The 23371-nt window shown below is 36.8% G+C and overlaps 3 protein-coding genes across 4 annotated transcripts; 2 read left to right on the top strand and 1 right to left on the bottom strand.

The window, feature by feature from the left end:
• The first annotated feature begins 905 nt into the window (after positions 1-905).
• On the top strand, positions 906-2056 carry LOC137713123 (protein SOB FIVE-LIKE 5-like). The gene is made up of 4 exons (XM_068452385.1): positions 906-1395; positions 1484-1573; positions 1664-1739; positions 1858-2056. Exons 1-4 carry the CDS (start codon positions 1036-1038, stop codon positions 1872-1874), a joined length of 543 nt encoding a protein of 180 aa, XP_068308486.1. The 5' UTR covers positions 906-1035; the 3' UTR covers positions 1875-2056.
• Positions 2057-4140: 2084 nt separating this feature from the next.
• LOC137737120 (WD repeat-containing protein PCN-like) lies at positions 4141-9386 on the bottom strand. The gene is made up of 11 exons (XM_068476508.1): positions 9025-9386; positions 8753-8896; positions 8260-8557; positions 8086-8149; positions 7858-7971; positions 7570-7732; positions 6850-7003; positions 6043-6656; positions 5645-5826; positions 5257-5517; positions 4141-4785 (listed from the first exon to the last, which is right to left on the bottom strand). The coding sequence occupies exons 1-11, from the start codon at positions 9184-9186 to the stop codon at positions 4470-4472; spliced, it is 2472 nt and encodes an 823-aa protein (XP_068332609.1). The 5' UTR covers positions 9187-9386; the 3' UTR covers positions 4141-4469.
• Positions 9387-10688: 1302 nt separating this feature from the next.
• On the top strand, positions 10689-23338 carry LOC137731347 (calcium-transporting ATPase 3, endoplasmic reticulum-type-like). 2 transcript variants are annotated; one of them, XM_068470454.1, is made up of 34 exons: positions 10689-10911; positions 11152-11202; positions 11311-11344; positions 11492-11509; positions 12013-12149; positions 12721-12795; positions 13696-13741; positions 14244-14303; positions 14418-14498; positions 14671-14756; positions 14945-15046; positions 16060-16113; positions 16195-16296; positions 16469-16527; positions 16635-16779; positions 17406-17513; positions 17792-17944; positions 18106-18210; positions 18821-19017; positions 19133-19244; positions 19404-19502; positions 19579-19724; positions 19877-19934; positions 20156-20248; positions 20392-20442; positions 20587-20718; positions 20840-20941; positions 21265-21319; positions 21788-21873; positions 22054-22202; positions 22329-22434; positions 22554-22607; positions 22708-22756; positions 22917-23338. In XM_068470454.1, exons 1-34 carry the CDS (start codon positions 10879-10881, stop codon positions 22985-22987), a joined length of 3009 nt encoding a protein of 1002 aa, XP_068326555.1. In that variant the 5' UTR covers positions 10689-10878; the 3' UTR covers positions 22988-23338. The 2 variants fall into 2 exon arrangements, 1 of the variants encoding a protein (XP_068326555.1); XR_011068256.1 differs by lacking the exons at positions 22329-22434; positions 22554-22607; positions 22708-22756; positions 22917-23338 and having other exon boundaries at positions 21773-21873; positions 22054-22088.
• Positions 23339-23371: the final 33 nt, after the last annotated feature.

Genomic DNA, 23371 nt, shown 5'->3' with positions numbered 1-23371 from the left:
TTCTCTAAACCCTTATGCCTTTAACATATCTTGAATCTTATGAGTTATTCAACTCAAATCAATCATGGACGCAATGAGCCCTTGGAGTCTTGGATGTCAAAACAGGGTAACAAACAATCCATGGCACCAAACAATTTTGTGAGTTATCCAATTTAATGTAGTCTAGGCTCGTTTTGAAGTGCTAATCCTTAAAAAAGCAAGTGAATCATGGAAAAACACTTGAAGTACTTACTTCATGCAATAAGCACATAACTTATGCTTCTTGCAGAAAGCACTTAAAGTACTTTTGGAACCTCAAAATAAATTTTCACCAAAAATACTTCTAGTTATTTTATAAGCACTTCCAAACAATCATTTGACATCAAATGAGCTATTAGAGTCTTGGACAACAAGGTAAAAATAATGAAATACGATATTAAATAAGTGGTCACCATCTAATATACTTTAATTATTTGTTCAACTCTTCCACTTCATAGAGTAGTGGTTAGGAAGGAAGGTTTAGGCAGTAGGGGAAAAAAAAGGCAAAAAACAAGTAAATAGCGAGATATGTCTCTCTTTTGATCAAAAAAGTAGAAACAAGCTGTTTATTGCTAAAATTGTACATAAAATTATAACCACTTCCCTCATCACAACACTTTACCAATTGACATTGTTTCCTCTCTTCCTCTCCCTCCCCCACACACACTCACAACCAACTGGCAAATTTGATTCACCCACAAAGAGATAAAATAACAAGGCCAAAAGATAGAGCAAAGGACACATGCAGTCTAGGATTTGAATGTGATTTGTTTGGTTTTTTTTCCTCCCTCCCTCCCTCTCAACTGTGTTTATATAAACAACCACAACCACAATAACTTTGACAGAAAAAGAAAAGAAAAGAAAAGAAAAGAAGGGGAGATTGCCAGAGCAACAGCTAACTGTACTACCGCAAAATACACACTTTCTTCGTTTTTTGGAGCCTCAATAACAGCACCCTGTTAGAAATACCGCTCGAAGTTAAGTGTGAAAGTCCGTTTTGGGCCGAGGAGAGTGGAGATGAATATATCACCATCACAATGCAATAGTGGATGTGAATCTGGATGGACAAGTTACTTGGATCAGTCCTCTTATCTTTCTCAAAGTCAGGTCCAAAAGCCTGGGGGTTTTGCTGATTATGTGGAGACAAAAGAAGAAGAAGAAGAGGAAGAGGATCTTTCAATGGTTTCTGATGCTTCTTCTGGACCTCCACATTACCACGACTTTGACGAAGACTGCGTGTACGAAAACGGATCTTCTTTTTCGGTTTCGTGGGGTTCCAAATTGGGAAAGAAAAGCAAGAAGAAGAGCAAAGGAAATGGCAGCAGAGAGCTCCACCTTGATGACACCGCCAGCTCCCCAGTCCTCAACTATTCCAAGGCAAAAATTAATAGCAACATGTTTGCATAAATGTATATATTTGTTTTTCGGGTCGATGTGTTTACATAAATGTGCTCTTATTTTACAGAAGAAGTTGAGTACTAATTTCTCAAAAGATGAATCTTCAATGCAGAATGTATTGGGTTACTCTGAGGGTTTTTCTGCAACACACAAGAAGGTTCTTTCTTTGTACTTTTTCGTAATTCGGGTTTTTTGTTATCTGCTTCTGTTCTCTAAAGAATGTGGTGCAAATGTTGATTTCTTTCAGGGAAAATCTGCATTGCTGCAGCACTTTGGTTTCTTGAAGTCATCTCTAGCCAAAAGCCCAGCTTCACAAAAACCAGGTAAAACCAAAAACCTATAATTTTGCTTACCATTTCAAATATATTTCTCCCCGTATTTCTCTTATATCTCCAACCACAAACTAAAAACGAAATGGTTACCAAACTTGTGATTTGCAAGGTGAAAGTTGGGAGTGATATATATAATGAGGACAGGAATGAAGTATCTCATTTCATCTGCTGCAGTTGTGGAGAGAAGAGATCGGGAAACAAACAATGTAAAAGCTAAAACGCAATTAGATTTAGATCCCGTGGGATCTTGTTCCTTGCTTTTTTGCTACCTTCTTTCCAATAAATTTCATTTTATTTCTTCTTGTCAACGCAGTGGGAAACAACGTAAGGAACATAAAAAAAATATTAGTAAATTATCGCCCTATTGATCTCTCATTTCTCCCACGTATTCATTTTACATGCATTAAATTCAGCTGCCGCCTAGATTAGACAAAAAAAAAAAGAAAAGCATATTAAGGAACGAAAAATACTTGCTTCTTTCTGTCCTACAAAATTTTACAGTGTAAGTCACTTCAGTACGTATGTCAGCCAATAATTTATAAAATAAAGAAGAATGACTCGTTAACTCTACAGAACCAATCAACATTTCTAAAAGGACGCGATGTGTTAAAATAATATATAATATTAAGAATAAGTGACCTATAAAGTGTTTGCTTCTCAATAATCCCATGGCTTTGGGTTAAACAAGGGTGTAGGGAACAAAGCTAGTTATAGAAAGAGTTGTGGTCCACTCAAGACCAAAGAGTGAACCTGCACTTTCCATTTATAAACAGATGAGATGAGATGACCATTTGCACCCACACACTATGATTAAGCATTTCAAACCAAAAAAAAAAAAAAGCCAAAGCCAAAGCCAAAGCAAGAGGAGCAATAATGGTTCAACTTTATTCTTCTACTCCAGCTTGCCAGCCTGGCTCACAACAACTTTTAGGTGGGTGAATTTGGAGAGAATCTCTCATGCGTCCAATGCACAATCTCAGTAACATCTCCTTTGTTTTTTATTGGTAAAAACTAACTGCTAATAGAAGAGGGACAAAAAATTAATAAGAGATAGCTATCTGATATCTTGGGTCCAAGAGAGATTTCTCTCGTAAATTTGGCAATGCAATTTTAAAGCCAACAAAGATATAAGAAAAAAGATAATTTGTTGATGAAATGGAACCAAAAGGTAAGCTTCATTTGCAACCAAAAGGGGCACCCCACCACATTGTGATAGCTACCCTCTAAGCATATGATACTCATTTGATAATATTGGTGCAACTATTGAATTTGTTTTGGCAGATTTTTCCCTTGACAATGATTTTATTGAAAGGTTGCCATCCTCAAATTTAGTAGTCCACATCTTGGGAAAGGACTTTGACCTAATTTTGTATTGAAAATTTTAAAGGCCAATACCACTTTGCTCCCTATTTAATCAGTCATTCTTTTTTTAGTTTTATTTTTTCGATTCTCATTTTCATTCTGAAATGTTAAACGATGATTTGAACTGTCTATTTTCTAGGTCACTCTAAAGTTTAACTTTTAAAAAATCCACCAAATATGAATTGTCTAATCATCTAAAAAATCCACCAAATATTAATCGGTCATTCTCTCTTTAGTTTTACTTTCTTGATTCTCACTTTCATCCTAAAATGTTATACGATGATTTGAACTGTTTATTTTCTAGATCACCCCTTAAATAGGTGAACCATGTTATTCAGCTGAAAATGAAACTTAATTGAATGGTTACATGATTTTAATTTGATTGATTTTTTGCATAATTAATTTTTAAAGTTGGAACTTGAAAAGCCTACTGTTTTGACCGTCGTGCGACATTACAGAAGAAAAAAGAGAACTGAAAATTTCCAACTAAAATGGTCGATCCCTCTTGTTATCACCACTAGATGAGTTTACATTTCGACATTAGTGTTTCACCCTATTTATTAGCGTTGGATGAGTTTAAATTTTGAGATATATGAAGTAAATAAACAGAAATTTCAAAATTTAAACTCATCAAATGATAAATATGATAGTAAACATTACCACCAACGATAAGCTAAAATGCACCCCTCTTAAATTGTTGTGCGTATTCTCAAAGTGGCAAAATGCCGCGTTAAATTCCAAAAACTCCAGAAATTCTTGGGTAGGGACGATTGGCATGGCTGTCCGACCAGCACCCCTCTTCCATTGGTATGCGTACTCTCAGGTCCCATCCCACTTGTTTCGGGTTAATTCGAGCCGTGGAATTTCTACGGACGCCAAAACTTTATCAACGCAGGGTGAGACCGGCAAGAAAAAACAGCTCGATGAAATTGACCGTGTAAAACTCAGAACGAGAAGAGCAAACCTCGCAAATTCGTCGGCCGAAAAGCAAAATTTGGCGTAACATCTCATCATGTCACCGTTCACTAGCAAGGATAACTTTCCAGTTTCTTCAATAAATGGAACCTACAAATATACATTTTATAGTCTCTCTTAAAAATGCAAAAGATAAGAAATCATACTGCTCCAAAGCCTACAAGGAACCGAAAGGACGTACCCATCAAATGCACAAACCTAAAAGAATCGTAAGACAAACTTCTTTAAACTGGTTAACAAGAACAAAATTTTGAAGAGTAAAATTACACAACATGCTTTAGCCCTTCGTAACCAAAGAGAAGAAACGATGGCAAAATGTAAGAGAGATCGAATGCCACATTTGATTGCTCTCTCACTCTCTCAAAGGCTAAACCATCCATGACATTATGTCCCGTAAACATGTTTGTGTACAGGTGCAGAGTCCAACGATTTAACCACTGCCATCCACGGTTTGTCTATCATCAACAGAGAACTATTCGAAAGATGACCCAAAAATAAAGCTGGACTTGGGAACCAAATAAAATCAAAATTCTTCATAGCCATAAGTCTACTCTCAGTTTCACTGTCTGTGAATTTACGTTTTAGAATCTTCTTAATCGAATTACTATGCAAATTCATCGATGTCGGATTCTGACCGTTTGGCATGCCACTTTCATCGTCTGGATCAATGGGCTTCCCAAAATCAATCCAGCACATTGCCCTAAAGCATAAGATAACCTCAAAATTAGTTATATCAAAACCTTGAAATTAGTTATATCATAAAAACTGATATCCCCAAAATCTACTACAAGCTGCACTACTCATCAAGGAGATCGCAAGAAAAACCAGGGGACATGCGAGTCGGTCAAAATGGTAACATTTACACAGTTAAATATCACTAACTGACTTGGCTCTAGAATGGGTATGGCATTCCAATGCCATCCCCTCAGACACGACTCCGGCATATGGTACCACCACCTTCATGTCCTAGGGCAGGTCTACCGTTTATAAAATCCTCACAACGTAAAATCTAATGCCTAAACTGGACTAGGGTTCAACCGAAGATTGTGTTACCTCTGGATACCAACATAACAAGGGCTTATTTTTTTTCACATTAGCAACTTCCAAGGTTTTGAGCTCTATAACATGCGCAAATCACACCTCATTCATACACAGAGAAAAAGGAGCGCACCTGGCACTGTAAACAATAACAGCAGATGAACTTGTGGAGGGTGGGAAAGAGAGCCCAATAACTTCGCCTGGAAATTCTTGGAATTTCTTTGGTAGACAATACGTATGCTGCCTCGACCAGTTTCCCAGTTCTCTCTCCTCAACATCCAATGCATATACATGATTTGAAGAGGTTGTGATTACAAGCACATTGTTGTTTCGCGGAGAAAAACCACCAGCTGTCACAGATGCGCCATTTAGTCTTGAAATGAACCAGTGCTGCCTATTTTACATGACAAAAAAGAGTTATAATAGAAAATTGGTCCAGGTCCTAGTAAAAAATAAAAAAGATATTTATTATCAATCATAGGCACCGACCAGAAAAAGAGACACCAAGTATAGTTTCATACCTTTGTATCTCCAGATTAAATACATAAATATCTCCAAAGCAGTTGATGGCAGCCAACCACTGCCCATCACAACTGGTGAACAGTTTTGTTATGGGAGGCTCACTAGGTGGTAATTCTTGATCCTGCAAATCGCGACAAGGGGTGAACCTGTGCACTAGTTCTTCTCTGCTCACATCCACAACCTATATCATGTGAGGCAAGTCAAGGAATGGAAGCCACATAACATTAAATGAATACGCAGGTTTTGTCCCTATCAAATCAATGTGTTTTACAGGTTAAACTGTCCATCATGTCTCAAATGATCAATCTCTTTACAGTCAAACCCCCAAGAAAAAAAAAAAAGAAAAAATTATTTGAAACAATAGATGAAATAGAGCAACAAGAAGGAAACAGCTTACATATATTCTTCTATCATGCCCAGCTATCATCAAGCGAGAAGAATCAGAACTAAAAACCATGGAATGGGCAAATGGTAGTTTCTGTGGAAGCTGTCTTTTATTAACAGTCAGTGCACTTTTGCCAACTTTATTCTTCTTCAGTTCATATAGGCTAGGTTTCACATGGTCAGAATATGCAAAAAGCACCCCCGTATTAGAAATTGTGCTGCAAATGATCTTCCGATATGCCTTACTCTTGACTCGAACCAAAAGATCTGTTGAGGCTTGGCCCCATTTGGAGACAGGAGCTATCTTGGAAAAGGTGCCACTTTGTGCACGTACAAGAAGAATATCCACCCAACTAGAAGCTTGTACAAGAAGCAATGACTGTTTGGATGTTCTATTAAGCACCAGTTGAATTGGTAGTCTCTGGGGCGCAGGGCAGATATCATGAGGTTTAAACTGTGTGAACTCCTTAACAGGATATGCGATTAACTTTGTGTCATCACCAGCAGATATAAGCATGGGAACACCCAAATGTGCCCATTTACGATAACTAAACTCATTAATATTATTAGGCGTTATCTTACGACGTTCTTTACGGTGTATTTTTATACCTTCATCTGGCAAGGGATCTGCAAATTAGAGAATGACTTGATTTAAGAATTGGAAAATAGTTGAGACGTAACAAAGAGCATAAACAAACATTGATCCAATTGAACACAAACAAGCATAAACTAATGAATCTTTTTATGTGTGAAAAGGAAAAGATTAAATAACAGCAAAAACAAGGAAAAACAATCAATCATGCATAAGATATGGGCAAACCTTCTCTGCTGATCGGTACAGCCACTGTCAAAGCCCTAACATCGTGTGTATGAGCTTTTACACGACCAACATAGATCCATTTCTTCAAAACCTCAGAAGAAGACTTGTCATCACTAGATCCCACCGTCGCACTAGAGAGCTTATAAAGAATAACCTGACAAAAGTAAATAGTGAACCATTGAGGTTATAGTAGTCGATCAGCAAGTTGGACAAGTGAATATTACAGGATAAAATTATCAAATTCAAAACCATAAAAAAATAAAAAATAAAAATAAATAAAAATAAAGACTTTCAACAATAAAGAATTATTAGCATGAATATATACCTATCCTTTCATAAGTGAGTTTGATGTCTCTAACTTACATCCATTTTTATTCAGTTAGTTCAAGATGTTAGAGAAAATAAGAAACTGTTCTTGTTACTACTCATAAGTTTATAACTACCACCACAGAATTTCACTTCAACGCAATAAGAAATGATTGAACAAATCCAATTACGGCATTAAAACAGTCTAATGGTACTGTATGCAACATAAGATACAGGGTTCAAACAATGCACAACAAAAGAAAGAGAAATGAATGCATATGTTGCTACCACTGAAGTGATTTATAATTTCCTCACAATCTGGAAAGACATATCAAATTTGTGATTCCTAAAACAATTAGCAGAATAACAATCCAGAACTACCAATGATTTTTGTCTCCAAAACATAACCTGTACCTGACCATCAGAACCAGCGGAAAACACCCTATTATGGCTGGGGGCTGCTGCCAGAGCATTTACATCACCTTTGTGGTACGAATGTGCCTGCAATAGAGTTCCATGCTGACTGTCCCAAAACTGAACACTGCCAGTACTGTCTGCACTGACAAGGTTCCCACACCTGGTGTAAAGAAAGAACTCAATTTTCAAAAGGTAGTTCAGCAGCTAACAAACACCACTAGATGCGACAAACTGAAAAATCAATTTGAAGCTGCAGAAAATAATAAAGATGTGCCTCGTTTTTACCTCAGAGAAAGTAACGACCAAACACAAAGTTCAGGTCCACTTCCCAGACCTCCAAGCCCAACTGTAATCCTATAGATTTCATGGCCCAATTTAGCATCCCAGCATCTTATCATCCTGCCCAACGAAAAAAAAAAAAATCATCAAATGCATGACAGAAATGACAATAATATAACACATTAATTTATACAAGTTCACAACAAGTAAGCTGCTGTCAATGTTCATACATACCCATCACTACTCCCCGAATATATAAATTTAGTATCAGGACTCCATGTCACACTCAAGACACGTCCTGAAATATAGAACATCACACATCAAAATGGAAACTTACAAAGAGAATTAAATATGGAAGAGAAACAAAACTACAAGAACGAGAAGAACGTTGAAGAGTAGATATCTCACCACTGACCCTAGGCAACGATCTAGTGTAAACAAACTCATCTGTTTTAGTAATACTGTATATTCGCACACAACCATCATCACAAGCTAATGCCACAAGCTGGTTCTCAACAATGGATTGTTCATTAATCTCAGTGGAGTCGGAATCATTTTCGCTATCGCTTGTTTCTGGATCACCCCCCTCGGTACTATTAGCTTTTAAACACCCATTTCCAATAGGGTAGTCCTTCGATTCTATATCACCACTACAAGGTGCAACAGCCATTTGCCAGATCGAGACCCCAATAGAATCCAACACGGTCTGCGAATGAAATTCAAGATTTAGTCACAGCATCTGATAATTCATCACAGTAAGTGCTTCGAGAACTAAAAATTAAGAAGAATTATGAAAGTTTTAGTAACTATAAATGTTCATTGACTGTTTGCATAAAATTTGCCTTTCAAGCCAAAAATTGAAAATGCTCAATTTAGCTTCATTACAAACATAAAAGCATACCTTCTGCTTCAAATGGAAAAGATCCCACTGCAAAACTGAACCATTGATGCTCGAGGAAAACAACCGTCCACAAGGCAATCCTTTCGAGCCGGCACGACACCAAATAAGCGACGATACTCTCGATTCAGGATCACCATGAATCGTCTAAGCACAAAACAAAACATTGATATTTCAGCCTTTAAATTAAGCTAAGCTATCAATTATTGAAGATTATCAATTTGATAGCTACACATATGTATATATAGAAAGAGAGCTCGCGGTTGTAATTGTACCAGTTGACAGTGCCAGCCAACGGAGCCGGGGGAGACAAGCCAAATCTCGAGGGAGCCGTCCTGGCGAGCAGCGGCGACTTGGGAGTCGTCGACGCTGGTGGCTAGGGCAACCAAGGGAGAGGGCTTCCAATCGACCGAGCTGGTCCTGTAAGCTTCAGACATGTTCGTCTGAGACTCTAAGTTCCGGAAGCGCCCCTGCAAATGATTAGGGTTAGGGTTTGGTGTGTCTGCGAGTGACTCCGAGAGTGAAGGGAGAGTGATGGAGGTGCGAGGGCATGAGAGAGAGAAGACGAAGAAGGCGGAATGAAGCTAGGTTTTTGTTCGAGGGTTTAAGCGCGGCGCGGGTTGGGTTGAATGATAGGTCTTTGTTATTGGGACGTGTGAACCGGATCGGACCGGTTTAATTGTGGTGCATGTGTGTATTTATAGGTCAACTTAGGGGCGAATCAAAAGGCCCATTGTGGATTGGTCCACGCTGTTGAAAACGTGGCCTTTGATGGAATGAAAGCTCCGGCCCACCACTTTTACATATGTCAAGGTATGGAACGCTACTCTTGATTCCAAATTATCCCTTTACTTTACCTTCTAGAGATTTTTTTAGAGATTTTTTTAAAGTGTAACTGAAACACGAATCGGCATACCATATGTTAATCAAGTTCAGCAATACTGAATCTGTATTTAATTATATTAGGACACTAATATATCAACTTATGTTTCAAATATATGAAAAAACTGATATATTTGCTTGTGTTAACGTGTACAAAAAACAATCTCAATTTACTTTTATGTAAAAGAAAAAATGAGCTCAACATAATAAGAGATGACGTTGTGGAGTGGACCAACTGAATGATTAGCGCTTGGTAAATTTTATAGCATGCCTAAAACCATGATTATTCCTATGATTTAATTCAATTTAGAATGGGTTGCATCAAGAGGTTCAATTAAATTTGAGTTTGTTGAGTTGTTGAATGTATTGGAAACTTGAATATTGGAGTTTTTTTTTTTATTTGATCAAGAATATTGGAGTTAGGCCAATACATTAATTTTACATTTCGGCATGAGTATACTTGACAAATAGATTGTGTTTGCTTTGTTCATGTCGTATTCGTGTAATATCCGGTATTTTAATGGATTATGTCATGTTAAACATATTGTTTTAATGGGTTCTTCATAAGCGATCTAATATTTACCCGACTCGTTAAACAGTTGATTGGGAACATGTTATTCTCGTGACGAGTTAATGAGTCATGCAAGAGCCTAATGTGACCTGGCAAACAGGTCGTATTTATGTCATACTCGTTATTTCAACGAATTTTTAATGAATTATTAACGGGTGACTTGATAACGATCCGATTTATTAACTTGTAAACCTAAAATCATTTATTTTCGTATAAATTTAACGGGATGCGTAAAAAATTGTGAAGATATACATATCATTCGATAATAAAGGTCAATAAATTTTTGTTGTCAACTAAAATCAGTAAAAACAAATTCTCTCTTTAAGCAATATCAATTCCGCTTGCCGATGCGAGAACGCATAAAGTAGAGAAACCATTTATTTCAAGCGGGCCACGATCCAGATCCGAAATTCGGCCTAATTCCGGCTAAAAACCAAAAGCGTGAGTCTTGTGGGTCAAATGCCTTTGCGAATTGAGAAACGTAGAGGCCACAAGCCAAAACGACGACGTTGCTTAATCGCAACGCCTCACTCCAAAATTTCCCCTTTCTCATCAGATCTCTCACCCATTAGTCGTCCAGTGGCTGATACGAAACACAGAAACTTGAAGAGGTAGAGGAAGAGGTAGAGGAAGTGCCAAAGGCTCCGTTCGCGTCCAAGTTCTTCGTCGTCCCTCAATGGAGGACGCTTACGCTCGATCCGTCACCGAGGTAGTTCAGTAACTCAGTAATTCAGTAATCCAGTAATCCATCGGTTTTACCAGCTTCCAAATTCGAAGTGTGTGTGTTTAGATAAAAAAAAATTCGAATTTTTGAAGTCGAATAATTGAATTCTTTGGAAATTGGAAGCTTCTGTTGCAGCGTTTCCATGGGAATGTGGCTTTTTTTAGTTCCGGTTATGTCATTGATTAATTCACTACTCCATTTTGTTGCCCTTGTATTATTGGTTAGGTGTTGGATTTCTTCGGCGTGGACCCGAAGAAGGGCCTCAATGACTCACAGGTATGGTAAAGTTTGTTGCTTTCGGAGCGAAAGCTGTGAAATTTGTACTATTTTATTGGCCATTTAGTTTATCTACTCTCAAGGTTTGAAATGTTATGCTGTTTGCAGGTTGCGCAACATGCAAGACTCTACGGCAAAAATGGTATGTTTTCTCTGCTCCTAGCACGAGTGGGTATGCGTTTTCCAGTTCGGTTGTTGTGTCCTCCAGACTAGAGTGCTGGATTTGGTATTGTTTGTCTAGTTCTAATGTGGTTTCTCTTGGATTGCATGATTGGAATATTGTATGCAGTGCTTCCGGAAGAGAAAAGTAAGTACACCACACATTCCTTTCCCCTTACTCTCTCCATCTTGCATAAGCAAGTTTTTGCGACGTTTCTTTCATTGATTGCACGAGTACATTCTCGTTTATGTCTTCTCAAAATTTCCCTACTCTTTCCAGTACTAAATGAAGCACGAGTTCCAGATGGAATTAATTTTTCTCTTCATTGTACTGTATAAACTGTTATTTGAATGTGTTTTTAGCGGTCAGTGGCTTGTGTACCACCAATAATTTGTTAATACTACCTAGTTCAAAAAGTGTAGAAAACCACAGTTATGAATCTAATCGCTTTAGAAGAGTAGCTAGCTGATTTTGGTGAGTTTTGTGAGAATGAAGAATTTAGGGAGTCTAAATACAAAACTTTTTTTACTGGATTCATATTCCAGGAGCATGCTACTGGTTTGATGTAAATTTCTGTTAACACTAGTTTTCACAAATCAAGATCATGCATTTTATGCCTGTTATGAATACTATCTATATTCCATATGCAGGGGCTTCATTCTGGAAATTGGTTTTGAAACAGTTTGATGATTTGCTTGTAAAGATATTGATTGTTGCGGCACTTGTTTCATTTATTCTGGCTTTGATTAATGGAGATACGGGCTTAACAGCTTTTTTGGAGCCTTCGGTAAGATATGATAATTTTCTGCTTTGTTAAACTGATTGCTTATTACTATCATTATTTTTCAAAGTATGAGTTGAGTTCATCTTTTAGGAGTAATCTATTAGCCGAAGCAAAAAAAAAGAAGAGGATATGCATTTTCTTCCTTAATACAATTTATGTTTCCTTAAAAAATAAAGAGGGAAAGATGCTATGCATGTTAGACTGTCAGTTTAGACTGGCCAGAAAAGAAGAAAAAGTTTAGTTATCGATGCCTTGTCTTGGTGTTTTCTTTTTCCTCCTACTTTTACTTTCAATGTCTAGATGTGATCCTTATTCCTTAGTGTTTGATTTGCACTCAGTTATTCTCTCTTCTAGTACTAATTTTTTCCACCTATAAGTCTTTAATGCATGTCCTTTTTTTGAAGTATTGAAACATACATTGTTCGAAATTTGTTGAGCACTTGAAACTTAACAAGTTAAGGCTTTGAATGTTGTGATATTTGATAACTGTTTTTTATGTTTGTTGTTGATTAAGCACGAGGGATACAACTTGGTCTTAATAAAGATTTTATTGTATGAAATTAATGGGGCATAGGTTATTCTCATGATATTGGCTGCAAATGCTGCAGTAGGAGTGATTACAGAAACCAATGCTGAAAAGGCACTTGAGGTAAATTTTACATCTATAGTATTTCAGAACTTCCATAAAAACCAGAAAACATCTCGAAAGACTACCATTTCAAGTGGATCTTTTCTTTCATGCGGAAACCAAGCTCCTTTTTCTAAACTCATTCTACTAAAACTTCAAATTGTGTTCAATTTGTTGATTGACTGTTAGCACTTGATCTATTTATCATTGCCCTTTCCCAAGTACCTATTTCTACCTTTTCCTATGCATGAGCGCTTTTCTGTTGCACGTTGTAGAAGATGAATGCATGAATCCCTAGGTAACCTTCTTTTTGTTCTGTGATGTAGGACAGAGTAGGGCAGCAGAAATTAGATTGTATAGCAGAAGCAAAAACACATAGAACTTAAATTAAAACAACGATCAAGGATAACTGGAATCACTCCAGTGGCCTCTCACTCGTTCTTGGCCTCGCACCAAAAATTGGAATTTGGAATCACTCCAAATAAACTCTTGTCGCAGGAGATTTAACTCAAACTTTTATTCATAAACTCATCTGTCCTCTATGAGGTACAACCGTACAAGGAGGGGTTTCTTAGTTCCCTATTTTATTCATCGCGTGACCTGAGCGGTACCTTAAATCTAATACAAATAGGAAAATAAACTTATAGGAAAGAAATCCTAATCCAAAATAGAATAGGAAATTAACCAAATCCTTTTAGAAATGGGAAACTCTAATTAAACTAGGAAAATAAGAATAAATTTCTGCTCCAAAAGGATTAATCCAGTCCTAATGGAAATTGGATTGTCTTCTTTCTCCTCTTTATCTCTTCCAGCAATAAACCCTAAAACTTGATGTTCATGTCCTCATCTTTCTGGAAATTCATTCATTAGTCCTTAACTTCAGCTTGTTCTGATTCCTTATTTTTACCCTTGACATTGTAGGAGCTACGTGCATACCAAGCTGATATCGCGACTGTGCTGCGGAATGGTAAAAAATTATTTTATGAAGTGACTTGACCATGCTAAATGCTGTTTGCACTTTGATGTTATTATTTCATGTTTCTAAGTCTTCTTTTGTATTGTAAGCATTTCTTTTTAGAGCTTAAATTGTGAAAATCAGATCATAAGAAGTGTAAGGTAGTACACCCTTTTGTTATGAGGGTGCTGGTGGAGATCTCATCAGTTTGGAAAAGACACTTGATAGCTAGTATTTATTATTGTTGGTTCCTTTGGGATGCTTTGCTTTTGTAATTACTCGTGACTCCTTGGCTGGATCTTGGGGATAAAATGAGAAATTGATGGAACATTGTTAATCACGCTGGAAAAAGGAAGATAATTGCTAACTATGTACAACTTAAAGCTTTTGGGAGTAGTGGGTGGCCATAATCTCATGAACATCATATCAAATTGCTTGATGCATTGCTTGTACTGTACTGACAATTGTGTCATCCTTTACCACTCAAAGTTGACGTAAAAGTAACTCCTTGCAGGTTGCTTTTCCATACTTCCAGCAACAGAGCTTGTCCCAGGTGATGTTGTAGAAGTGGCTGGTAAGTTGCTTTGAGTATGCAGAATTGGTTTACTACTGTGCTTACTCGTGGATACTGAATTTATTTATTTATTTTTTGGATTCTGAATTTTTTTCGGTTGGGCAAAACGTATAGTGGGAGGCAAAATTCCAGCTGATATGAGAATGATTGAGATGCTAAGTAATCAATTACGTGTTGATCAGGCAATTCTTACAGGTACATCTGCTTTATGTACTGAATATAGTAAATCAAAACAGTACTTGTTATATCGTTGATGGATATTTGTCATTATTGTCTTTGTAATTTGCATGAATCTTCACTGTCAAAGTATTATGATTTAGCACATGCTAGATCAATGTATTTGAGAACTTCTGTTTGATGATGGCAGGTGAGAGTTGCTCTGTTGAAAAAGAGCTTGAATCCACTACTGCAACAAATGCTGTATATCAAGACAAGACAAGTATTCTTTTCTCGGTAAAATTTATGTGTTTATTGAAGCTAATATGCTGGATCCAATTTCTCTATTTTATATACTTAATGGAATGTGTTGACCAAGTTTTCTATTTCTTTATGTCGTACTATTGTTCTGTTTTGGATGGAGTTTCTTGAAAGGGTATCTGTTACAAAGCAATGATTATCTTCCTGCATATCTTGATCGCCAGGGTACAGTAGTCGTGGCTGGTAGGGCTAGAGCTGTCGTAGTAGGAGTTGGAACACAGACTGCTATGGGCGGCATACACGATTCAATGTTACGAACAGAAGATGTAAGCACTCTAAATTCAGATTGTTCTCAGTAGTTTATCTCTATGTGCTCTTACCCTGTCAATGGCTTGGAATCTTGCCTTAAATTCTGAAATTTCTTTCTAGCACTGAATTTAGCAAAACTTTTTGTCTACTTCCATTTGACTGCCTAGTTCGATGAAGTGTGGTTCTGCTTATCTATATGTTCCTCTCTTCCTACCTGAAACATCAGTAGTGAAATAATGGAAGGAGTCACAACATAGAGCATAGTGTTGGGTTTTTTCCAGTCCATGATAAGTTGTCCTGCTTCTATAAGGAATTATAGTCTTAGAGGATTAAATTGTTTTCCCAATTGGAGTTGTTTTCGCAATTGGAGTTAGTTTCTCAATTGGAGAAGGATTCATAACTAGATTTCAATTAGGTTTGGTAATACTTATTGAAGAAGACCTTTATTATGTCTATAGAAAGGGGCTATTGTACTAGTTTTGAGGGGGGAGCAAAACAATAAATTGTATACCACTCAAGGGATTAGAGTGAGAGAATATTGTAAGGTGCGTGCGAGAGAAAAGAAAAGAGATAGTGCATTTCTTGTTCTTGTTCTTTCAGATTTTTCGTCAAGTCCTAGTTCTAGAGATTTGGCAAGATTATTGGTTGTACACATTATTGATATAGTGAAAGATTGTTGTTGCTGTCCTGTGGACGTAGGCACATATTGCCGAACCACGTAAATTCTTGGTTTTATTTATCTTGGTTATTTGTTTTCGATTTCCGGAGTTTGTTCTATTTTTCCCATTCTTAAGCACGATATTCTCAACACATAGTGCTCAAATATCTTTGCTCCACCGAGACCATTTTTCTAGTTCACCATTATGATTGACACAGCGCTTTATGAAATTACGTCCTTTCTTCACTGCTCCTTTTTTTCTTCTGAAACTCAGACAGGAAAGAAAATTGAAAGAAAGATCCTTTGCTGAATTTATAGTTTGTATATAGATGACCAGAGCTTTCAATTATTCAATTATATGGCTGTTTGCAGGAAGCTACACCATTGAAAAAGAAGCTGGATGAATTTGGTACTTTCTTGGCCAAGGTAATTCTCCAAGTTTTTGTTTGGTCATTACTCTCTAGTATTGCTTTATTATGCATTTCTTAACTTTCATTGCTTTCTCAGGTTATTGCTGGCATATGCGTACTGGTATGGATTGTAAATATTGGTCACTTTCGTGACCCTGCTCATGGTGGGTTCTTGCGTGGTGCAATTCATTACTTCAAGGTATTTTCTTATTAAATTTATTGATCATTTACTTACAAAGAAAATTCTTTTGGGTTTTTCGAATTCTTTTTAATTTTTATTCATCACATTTCTGTTTCAAGCCCTTATTTACTGGTTCTTACTCATCTTTCCTGATTTAATGTTTACGAACCATTCTCTTGTGCCCACTAAGATTGCAGTCGCACTTGCAGTTGCAGCAATCCCAGAAGGACTTCCAGCTGTTGTTACAACGTGAGTGCTTGCACTTTTACTTGCGTATAGAAATGACAAAGGCGTTATACTGCAATCTCTGATGCTTTTCTTTATCATGGACTTTCTTTGATCTTTTTTTTTTCTAGTTGTTTGGCTCTTGGAACAAAACGAATGGCTCGATTGAATGCCATTGTAAGGTCTTTGCCATCTGTTGAGACTTTAGGCTGCACTACGGTAATCTGCAGTGACAAAACTGGAACCCTGACAACCAATATGATGTCTGTCTCGAAGGTGATTATCTCATGACCTTGCCATAGTAAACAGTTGAATAGGACTTTCCTGATCTTTTTGGTTTCCTAAATTGCTGTAAATAGCCAGGAACATAACTTGTCACTTCATAAATTTATTGGCATGTAAGCTTTTGCTATGGTTTGTGGCTTTTTTTAGTCTTTATTTATTACTTGTGCTTGAGAACTTGTAATAACTAACCTCCTAAGGATGCAACACATGCATATATATATATATGCATGAAATACATACATACATATGTAGTGGGAGAAGCAGAGGCCCAGATGTGCACATCATGTCCGTATTTAAAGGCACACCGGATAAAGACAAGGAATTTATGAGTTATGTAACATTTGACTGCTTGAAGTTTCAATCTGTCAGATGTTTATTGTCATGTGAAATTGTATTTGTTGATTTTACAAGTCATCGCTCCAATCAAAAGATTACTTTGCTCTCTAGGTTTCAATATTACAATAGCCTGGCTACCTGATTTGATACAACTTGTTTACCTGATTTAAAATCTTTTGAGTGTTACTTTCAAACTTGATTCGCTTCCTATAATTTGGTGCTTGGCGTAATTATGTTTCTTTCAAATGATTATTCACCCATTTCTATTCTTATCTCTCCAGGTTTGTGTGCTTCATACTGTACAGCATGCTCCTGTTATTTCCGAATACAGTGTCAGTGGGACAACATATGCACCGGAAGGCATTATTTTTGACAGTACTGGGCATCAGGTAGGTTACTTTTGCAAATTGATAAGCGGCTGAAAGTAAAAAAAAAAGAACCTTGATGCTTCATATAAACATGTGACCTGATTGGGAGCTTTGTTTCATATTCTAGTGTAAATGATTTGCTTGCAACTGTATATATATTATGTATGTGTGTATATATTATATAACGACAAACTCCAGGATTATATCATGGCCAACCCCCTACCTCGCATAATTTTTTTAATGCTTCATTCAGGTTCCATTATAGTTTGCACTGATTTGAAGTGTTATCTATTTTTCAGATTGAACTTCCAGCTCAGACGCCTTGTCTTCTTCACATAGCAATGTGTTCAGCACTATGCAATGAGTCTATCCTGCAATATAATCCTGATAAGGGCAACTATGAAAAAATTGGCGAGTCAACTGAAGTAGCCCTCCGTGTTCTTGCAGAGAAGGTTCATTTATGTACTTATACTCTTTTCTAAAGTCTGAAGATTTGCAAATAACTGAAGTTTTCGATTCTGATTTTCTTCCCCTCCTTTCTCTATTTTGTTGGTCATGCAGTTATTCAAGGTATGCACTTTTAAGTTCTTAACCTAATTTCTTTCACTGCCAGATTGGTCTTCCTGGCTTTGATTCTATGCCTTCTTCTCTGAATATGCTGAGCAAGCATGAACGTGCATCTTACTGTAATCACTACTGGGAGGACCATTTTAAAAAGGTTAGTTTTCTGATCCTTCCGCCCTCACATCATGCCCCAAATATAGAAAGAGATTAAATTGTTAAACTAATAGATCAAGAGAAACATATAGCTTATTAATAGGTATATTGTGTGGCTTCCAAAAATTCAGTATTTTAGTTTTTAGTCTGAAGCTTTTATATAATTTATTTTTTCTACTTTATATTATAGTTTTATGATATGAAATATGTACCATCTTCTTTTATGTTTCTACAAAAAATAAACCTGCTGAAGAATTATGATGTTTTATGCTGTTTTACCTCCTTACCAAACAACTCGGACTAATTTGTTATTCTACTTGTTAGTTTGTCTTCTTGTGTACTTCTGCATATTTTTGTTTGATTCTCATGTTGTCTGCTATAACTACTTGACTGTGTCTTGACTTCTGGCTGCAAAATCATCGGTTGGTGTTTATGCTTATGCATATATGTTTTTGTTCTTCAAGTTTTATATCATAAGCAGTAACAGTGGAACTATCTACTTGAAAAAGACAAAAAGAAATGCTCTGGCAAAAAAATTCTAATTCTAACTTGCCATTTTTGTTGCAGTAATTTTTTTGGTTTTGCTTATTGGTTTAATATATTACTTGCAGATTTCTGTTGCAGATTTTACTCGTGACCGGAAGATGATGAGTGTCCTTTGCAGCCGAAACCAGTTGCAAATTATGTTTTCAAAAGGTGCTCCAGAGAGTATTATTTCTAGATGCACAAGTATTCTGTGCAATGATGATGGTTCTGCTATACCACTAACTACTAGTATTCGGGCTGAGCTGGAATCAAGGTTCCGTAGGTTAGGAATATTTTCTTCATCGTTATACTCTCTCTCTCTCTCTCTCTCTCTCTCTCTCTCTCTCTCTCTCTAAGGCATACGTGGTTATCGTCGTAATATATATTTTTTTGGTCAGTTTTGCAGGGAAGGAAACACTAAGATGCTTGGCCCTGGCCTTTAAGCGGATGCCCATGGGTCTGCAGAGTCTCGCCCATAATGATGAGAATGATCTAACATTCATTGGGTTGGTATGCTTTCTTTTCAAAATAGAAAGTCAAGTTTGTTTGGTTGCTGTGCCAAATACATGATTTTATTTTTACTTTGCAAGACATGAACTTTGTCTCTTCATGTCCATTAGCTCAATTATTTACGTTGTATACATTTTCCTTGCTTTGTTTCTTTTGAAGGTTGGAATGCTTGATCCACCAAGAGAAGAAGTGAGAAACGCGATGCTTTCATGCATGACCGCTGGCATACGTGTTATAGTTGTAACTGGGGATAACAAGGTAGGTCTGTCCTTTTATGCATGGATGTAGGACACATATGGTTAGAACACTCCGGCTGATTTTGGCATGATTTCAGTCAACAGCTGAATCACTTTGCCGCAAGATAGGGGCTTTTGATCACTTAGAAGATCTTGCTGGACACTCCTACACTGCGACTGAGTTTGACGAATTACCAGCATTGCAGAAAACTCTGGCATTGCAACGCATGGCACTATTCACTAGGTATACTGGTTGCATCCACTGTATGTTCATTTTCTGTGGAAGATTAGATATTTACCATTTGTTCCATCTTTTTTAATCAGTTTTTTAAACAAATTCTCTTTCTATTTCTTGAGCAATTGTTCATTTTTTTTTATCCTCCTCTGATTTGTTAGGGTTGAACCTTCTCATAAAAGGATGCTGGTTGAAGCCTTGCGACACCAAAACGAAGTGGTACACCCTCTATAGCTTTATCTCTGGATGCTGAATCATTATATAGATGCAATAGCTTCATTTTAGCATAGGAATGATGTTTTGCTCCCTCAAAATTTGTAAACAAAGAAACTTTTACATTTGTTTAGACCTTTTCATGCTTAGTCATCTTACTGTCATACTTTTTCATGCTTGCTGCCATACTCTTCTTTACTTTCCTGAAACTTTAGTGTGCTTGTTAGGTGGCAATGACTGGTGATGGTGTTAACGATGCACCTGCACTTAAAAAGGCAGATATTGGAATTGCCATGGGTTCAGGAACAGCTGTTGCCAAGGTAGACGGGATACATACTGTTTTCACTCATGTCACTGTGAAACCAACTTCTATACTTTTGGTCCCTAGAGCTATTCTTGGTTTCATTATCATTTTGTAGTATTACTCTACTCTTCTCACCGCTGCTATTTCTGTCTTTATCAGAGTGCTTCAGATATGGTTTTGGCTGACGATAATTTCGCTACTATTGTTGCGGTGTGCCTCTCTTTCTCCATTTTCTTTTTCATATTATTTTCGCAAGTATTCTATTTTTACTACTTGTCAGCAATGAGGACTTTCACCTTACATTCAAAAGCATTTCTCTGCCATTTAACTTAATTACTGGTTAATCCTTGGCAGGCTATTGCAGAGGGAAGGGCTATATACAACAACACGAAGCAATTCATCAGATATATGATCTCTTCAAATATTGGTGAAGTAGTTTGTATATTTGTGGCAGCTGTACTTGGCATTCCTGATACTCTGGCCCCTGTAAGTCCTTTTATGTACGAATTGTGATATTTCATTTTCCAACCCTTTATATTTGAGGAGTGTAATGTCTTCTGCGTCCTTTATTTTCATGTCCTTAATACTTTATGAAAACTTTTTCCAGGTCCAGCTGCTCTGGGTCAACTTAGTTACTGATGGATTGCCTGCCACTGCTATTGGTTTTAATAAGCAAGATTCTGATGTGATGAAGGTTAAACCTCGGAAGGTATTGCATAAATTAAATCTGCTATCAGTATTCTGGCTTTTACTTTTTTCTTCCTCCTTTTATCTGTCTGTAACACTAGTTGCCTAAAAGTGGCTGAATGAGAAATGGTATTGAGTTTTTTTTTTTTTTTTTTTCCCCCCTTTCCGCTGGGGAGATCAATAATAATATCAAGGACAAATTTGGACTTTTATTTTGTTTCATTAGGTCATATATATGTTTCATCCATTAATGTTATTATCTTAATATCATAAAACTAGTCCTCCAGCAGTTGAGAGAAGTTCTAGTTTTTGCATAACGTCACTTTAACTTTTATCTGTGTGTAGGTCAACGAAGCAGTTGTTTCTGGATGGCTGTTTTTTCGTTATTTGGTAATCGGAGGTATGCATAAATCATATTAGATATGGCTCCCAGTGAAATTGATGCCCCGTCCGCATGTACTGGTTTGGTTTACCTAGTAGCTATAATTAAAAGCTGTAAAGCCCTGTAGTGCATCTCTTTTACATTATTTTTTCGATATGAAGCAATGTTAAGCCTTACAGTCAGCCATTTAATCTCTTTCATAAGCTTATATTTGAACAAATGAATTGGTATCACTTATATAATGGCCTTTTGGTCCCTACTGGTTACACTCCTTTCCATTATGAATCAATTGAGAAAATCAGTTCTTAGTCTTCTGACAATTAGTAAAAAAAACTTTAAGACATAACACAAAGCCATTTACTGTATATAACATGATTGATCCTATTTGTTAGGATTTTTTTTGTGGCGTGAATTTAAGTTTACATTACGGTAAATTTGTTTGTTTATTTTCTCCATGCAAATCAAATGAAGGTGTATGAATTGCAGCTTATGTTGGGGTTGCCACGGTTGCGGGATTTATATGGTGGTTTGTTTACTCTGATAGTGGTCCTCAACTGCCATATTCTGAATTGGTAAGATCATACAGGCTCTGAAATTCCGCAGTTTCTAAAGTCATTTTCTGGTTGGTTTCTACAGTTTGTATGACATACATATAATTACTACCTACATAGAAATGTCTGTAGACTAGACGCTTATAATATCCTCCGTTATGTATAAACTGGGTTCTCACTTTTTTAGTTATTTGATTCCAGATGAATTTTGACTCATGCTCAACAAGGGAGACAACTTATCCATGCAGTATATTTGATGATCGCCATCCATCAACTGTATCCATGACCGTGCTTGTGGTGGTTGAAATGTTCAACGCCTTGAATAATCTCAGCGAAAATCAGTCTCTTGTGTAAGCAACTAAGCATATACGTAGATATTAACATTACAGTTTACTTTCTAATGATTAAGTTATTTCATTTTTACATTTTGGTTGGAGACTAGACTGGCGTTAGCACTGACTTTCTCTCGTTTCCAGTGTTATCCCTCCATGGAGTAACTTGTGGCTTGTTGGTTCAATTATTCTAACAATGATCCTTCACATACTAATATTATACGTCCATCCGCTCTCTGTTCTTTTCTCCGTAAGTAGTCTTATCCCTCCATGGAGTAACTTGTGGCTTGTTGGTAAATTGACAGTTTCTTTTATCGTTTTTTTTGTAAACGAACATTACTGATGGTCCCGTAATATTTTGTGCTGTAGGTTACGCCATTATCTTGGGCTGACTGGACTGTTGTGCTATACCTTTCATTTCCCGTATGCAATTTACCTTTCAGAGTGTCCTATGTTTTGATTCCCTCTTCCGACTGCTCATTGTCAATACTCATTCAAGCTTTCATTTGTGATCTGATTTTAGGTTATTATCATCGATGAAGTGCTAAAGTTCTTCTCAAGAAGTTCCACTGGTAAATCATCTTTGTTTTTTGAAGTCTTGTCATTTTTTATTTCGGCGCAGAGTGTTTATCTCCTTTGTCTATAACATGTATGAATAATGTTAGCTCGGGTTATATTCGTGTAACAATATTGCTGTCTCATAGATTTTGATGGCCGTTGCTCCTGTTGTAGGCATGCGATGGTTCAATTTCCGGTGGAGGAGGCCTGATTTACTGCCAAAAAGGGAATCGCGTGACAAATAGAAACGGAGTTATGTGATCCGAATTCTTTGAGACACCGAGACTGGGAAAGAAGCCCATGTTTGTGCCATCCTTCAACACAAAGGAAGAACTGCGCAGTCCCGATGGCTACTCACTTATGTACATACTTTCTCGACATAGAGGAGTGAAAAACGTTTGAGAAGTCTGAAAAATATCCCAGAAACGACGTGTCACTACAGATAGCAAAGATGTCCCGTTAGTCATTCGGGTCTTGTATCCATTAACTTTGAATAACTTGTTTCCTTATACGACCATATTATGGACCATTTGTGTTCAATGTTAATGTCGTTTTCTCATACAAGCAATAATTTATTTTCATCTAAATTGACCCACCATAGCGTCAAAATTGACCTAGTATTTTATTTT

The sequence above is a fragment of the Pyrus communis genome, chromosome 1 (genome assembly GCF_963583255.1).
Source record: "Pyrus communis chromosome 1, drPyrComm1.1, whole genome shotgun sequence".
Classification (NCBI taxonomy): Eukaryota; Viridiplantae; Streptophyta; class Magnoliopsida; order Rosales; family Rosaceae; genus Pyrus; species Pyrus communis.
This window is presented reverse-complemented; position numbering and strand designations above follow the sequence as displayed.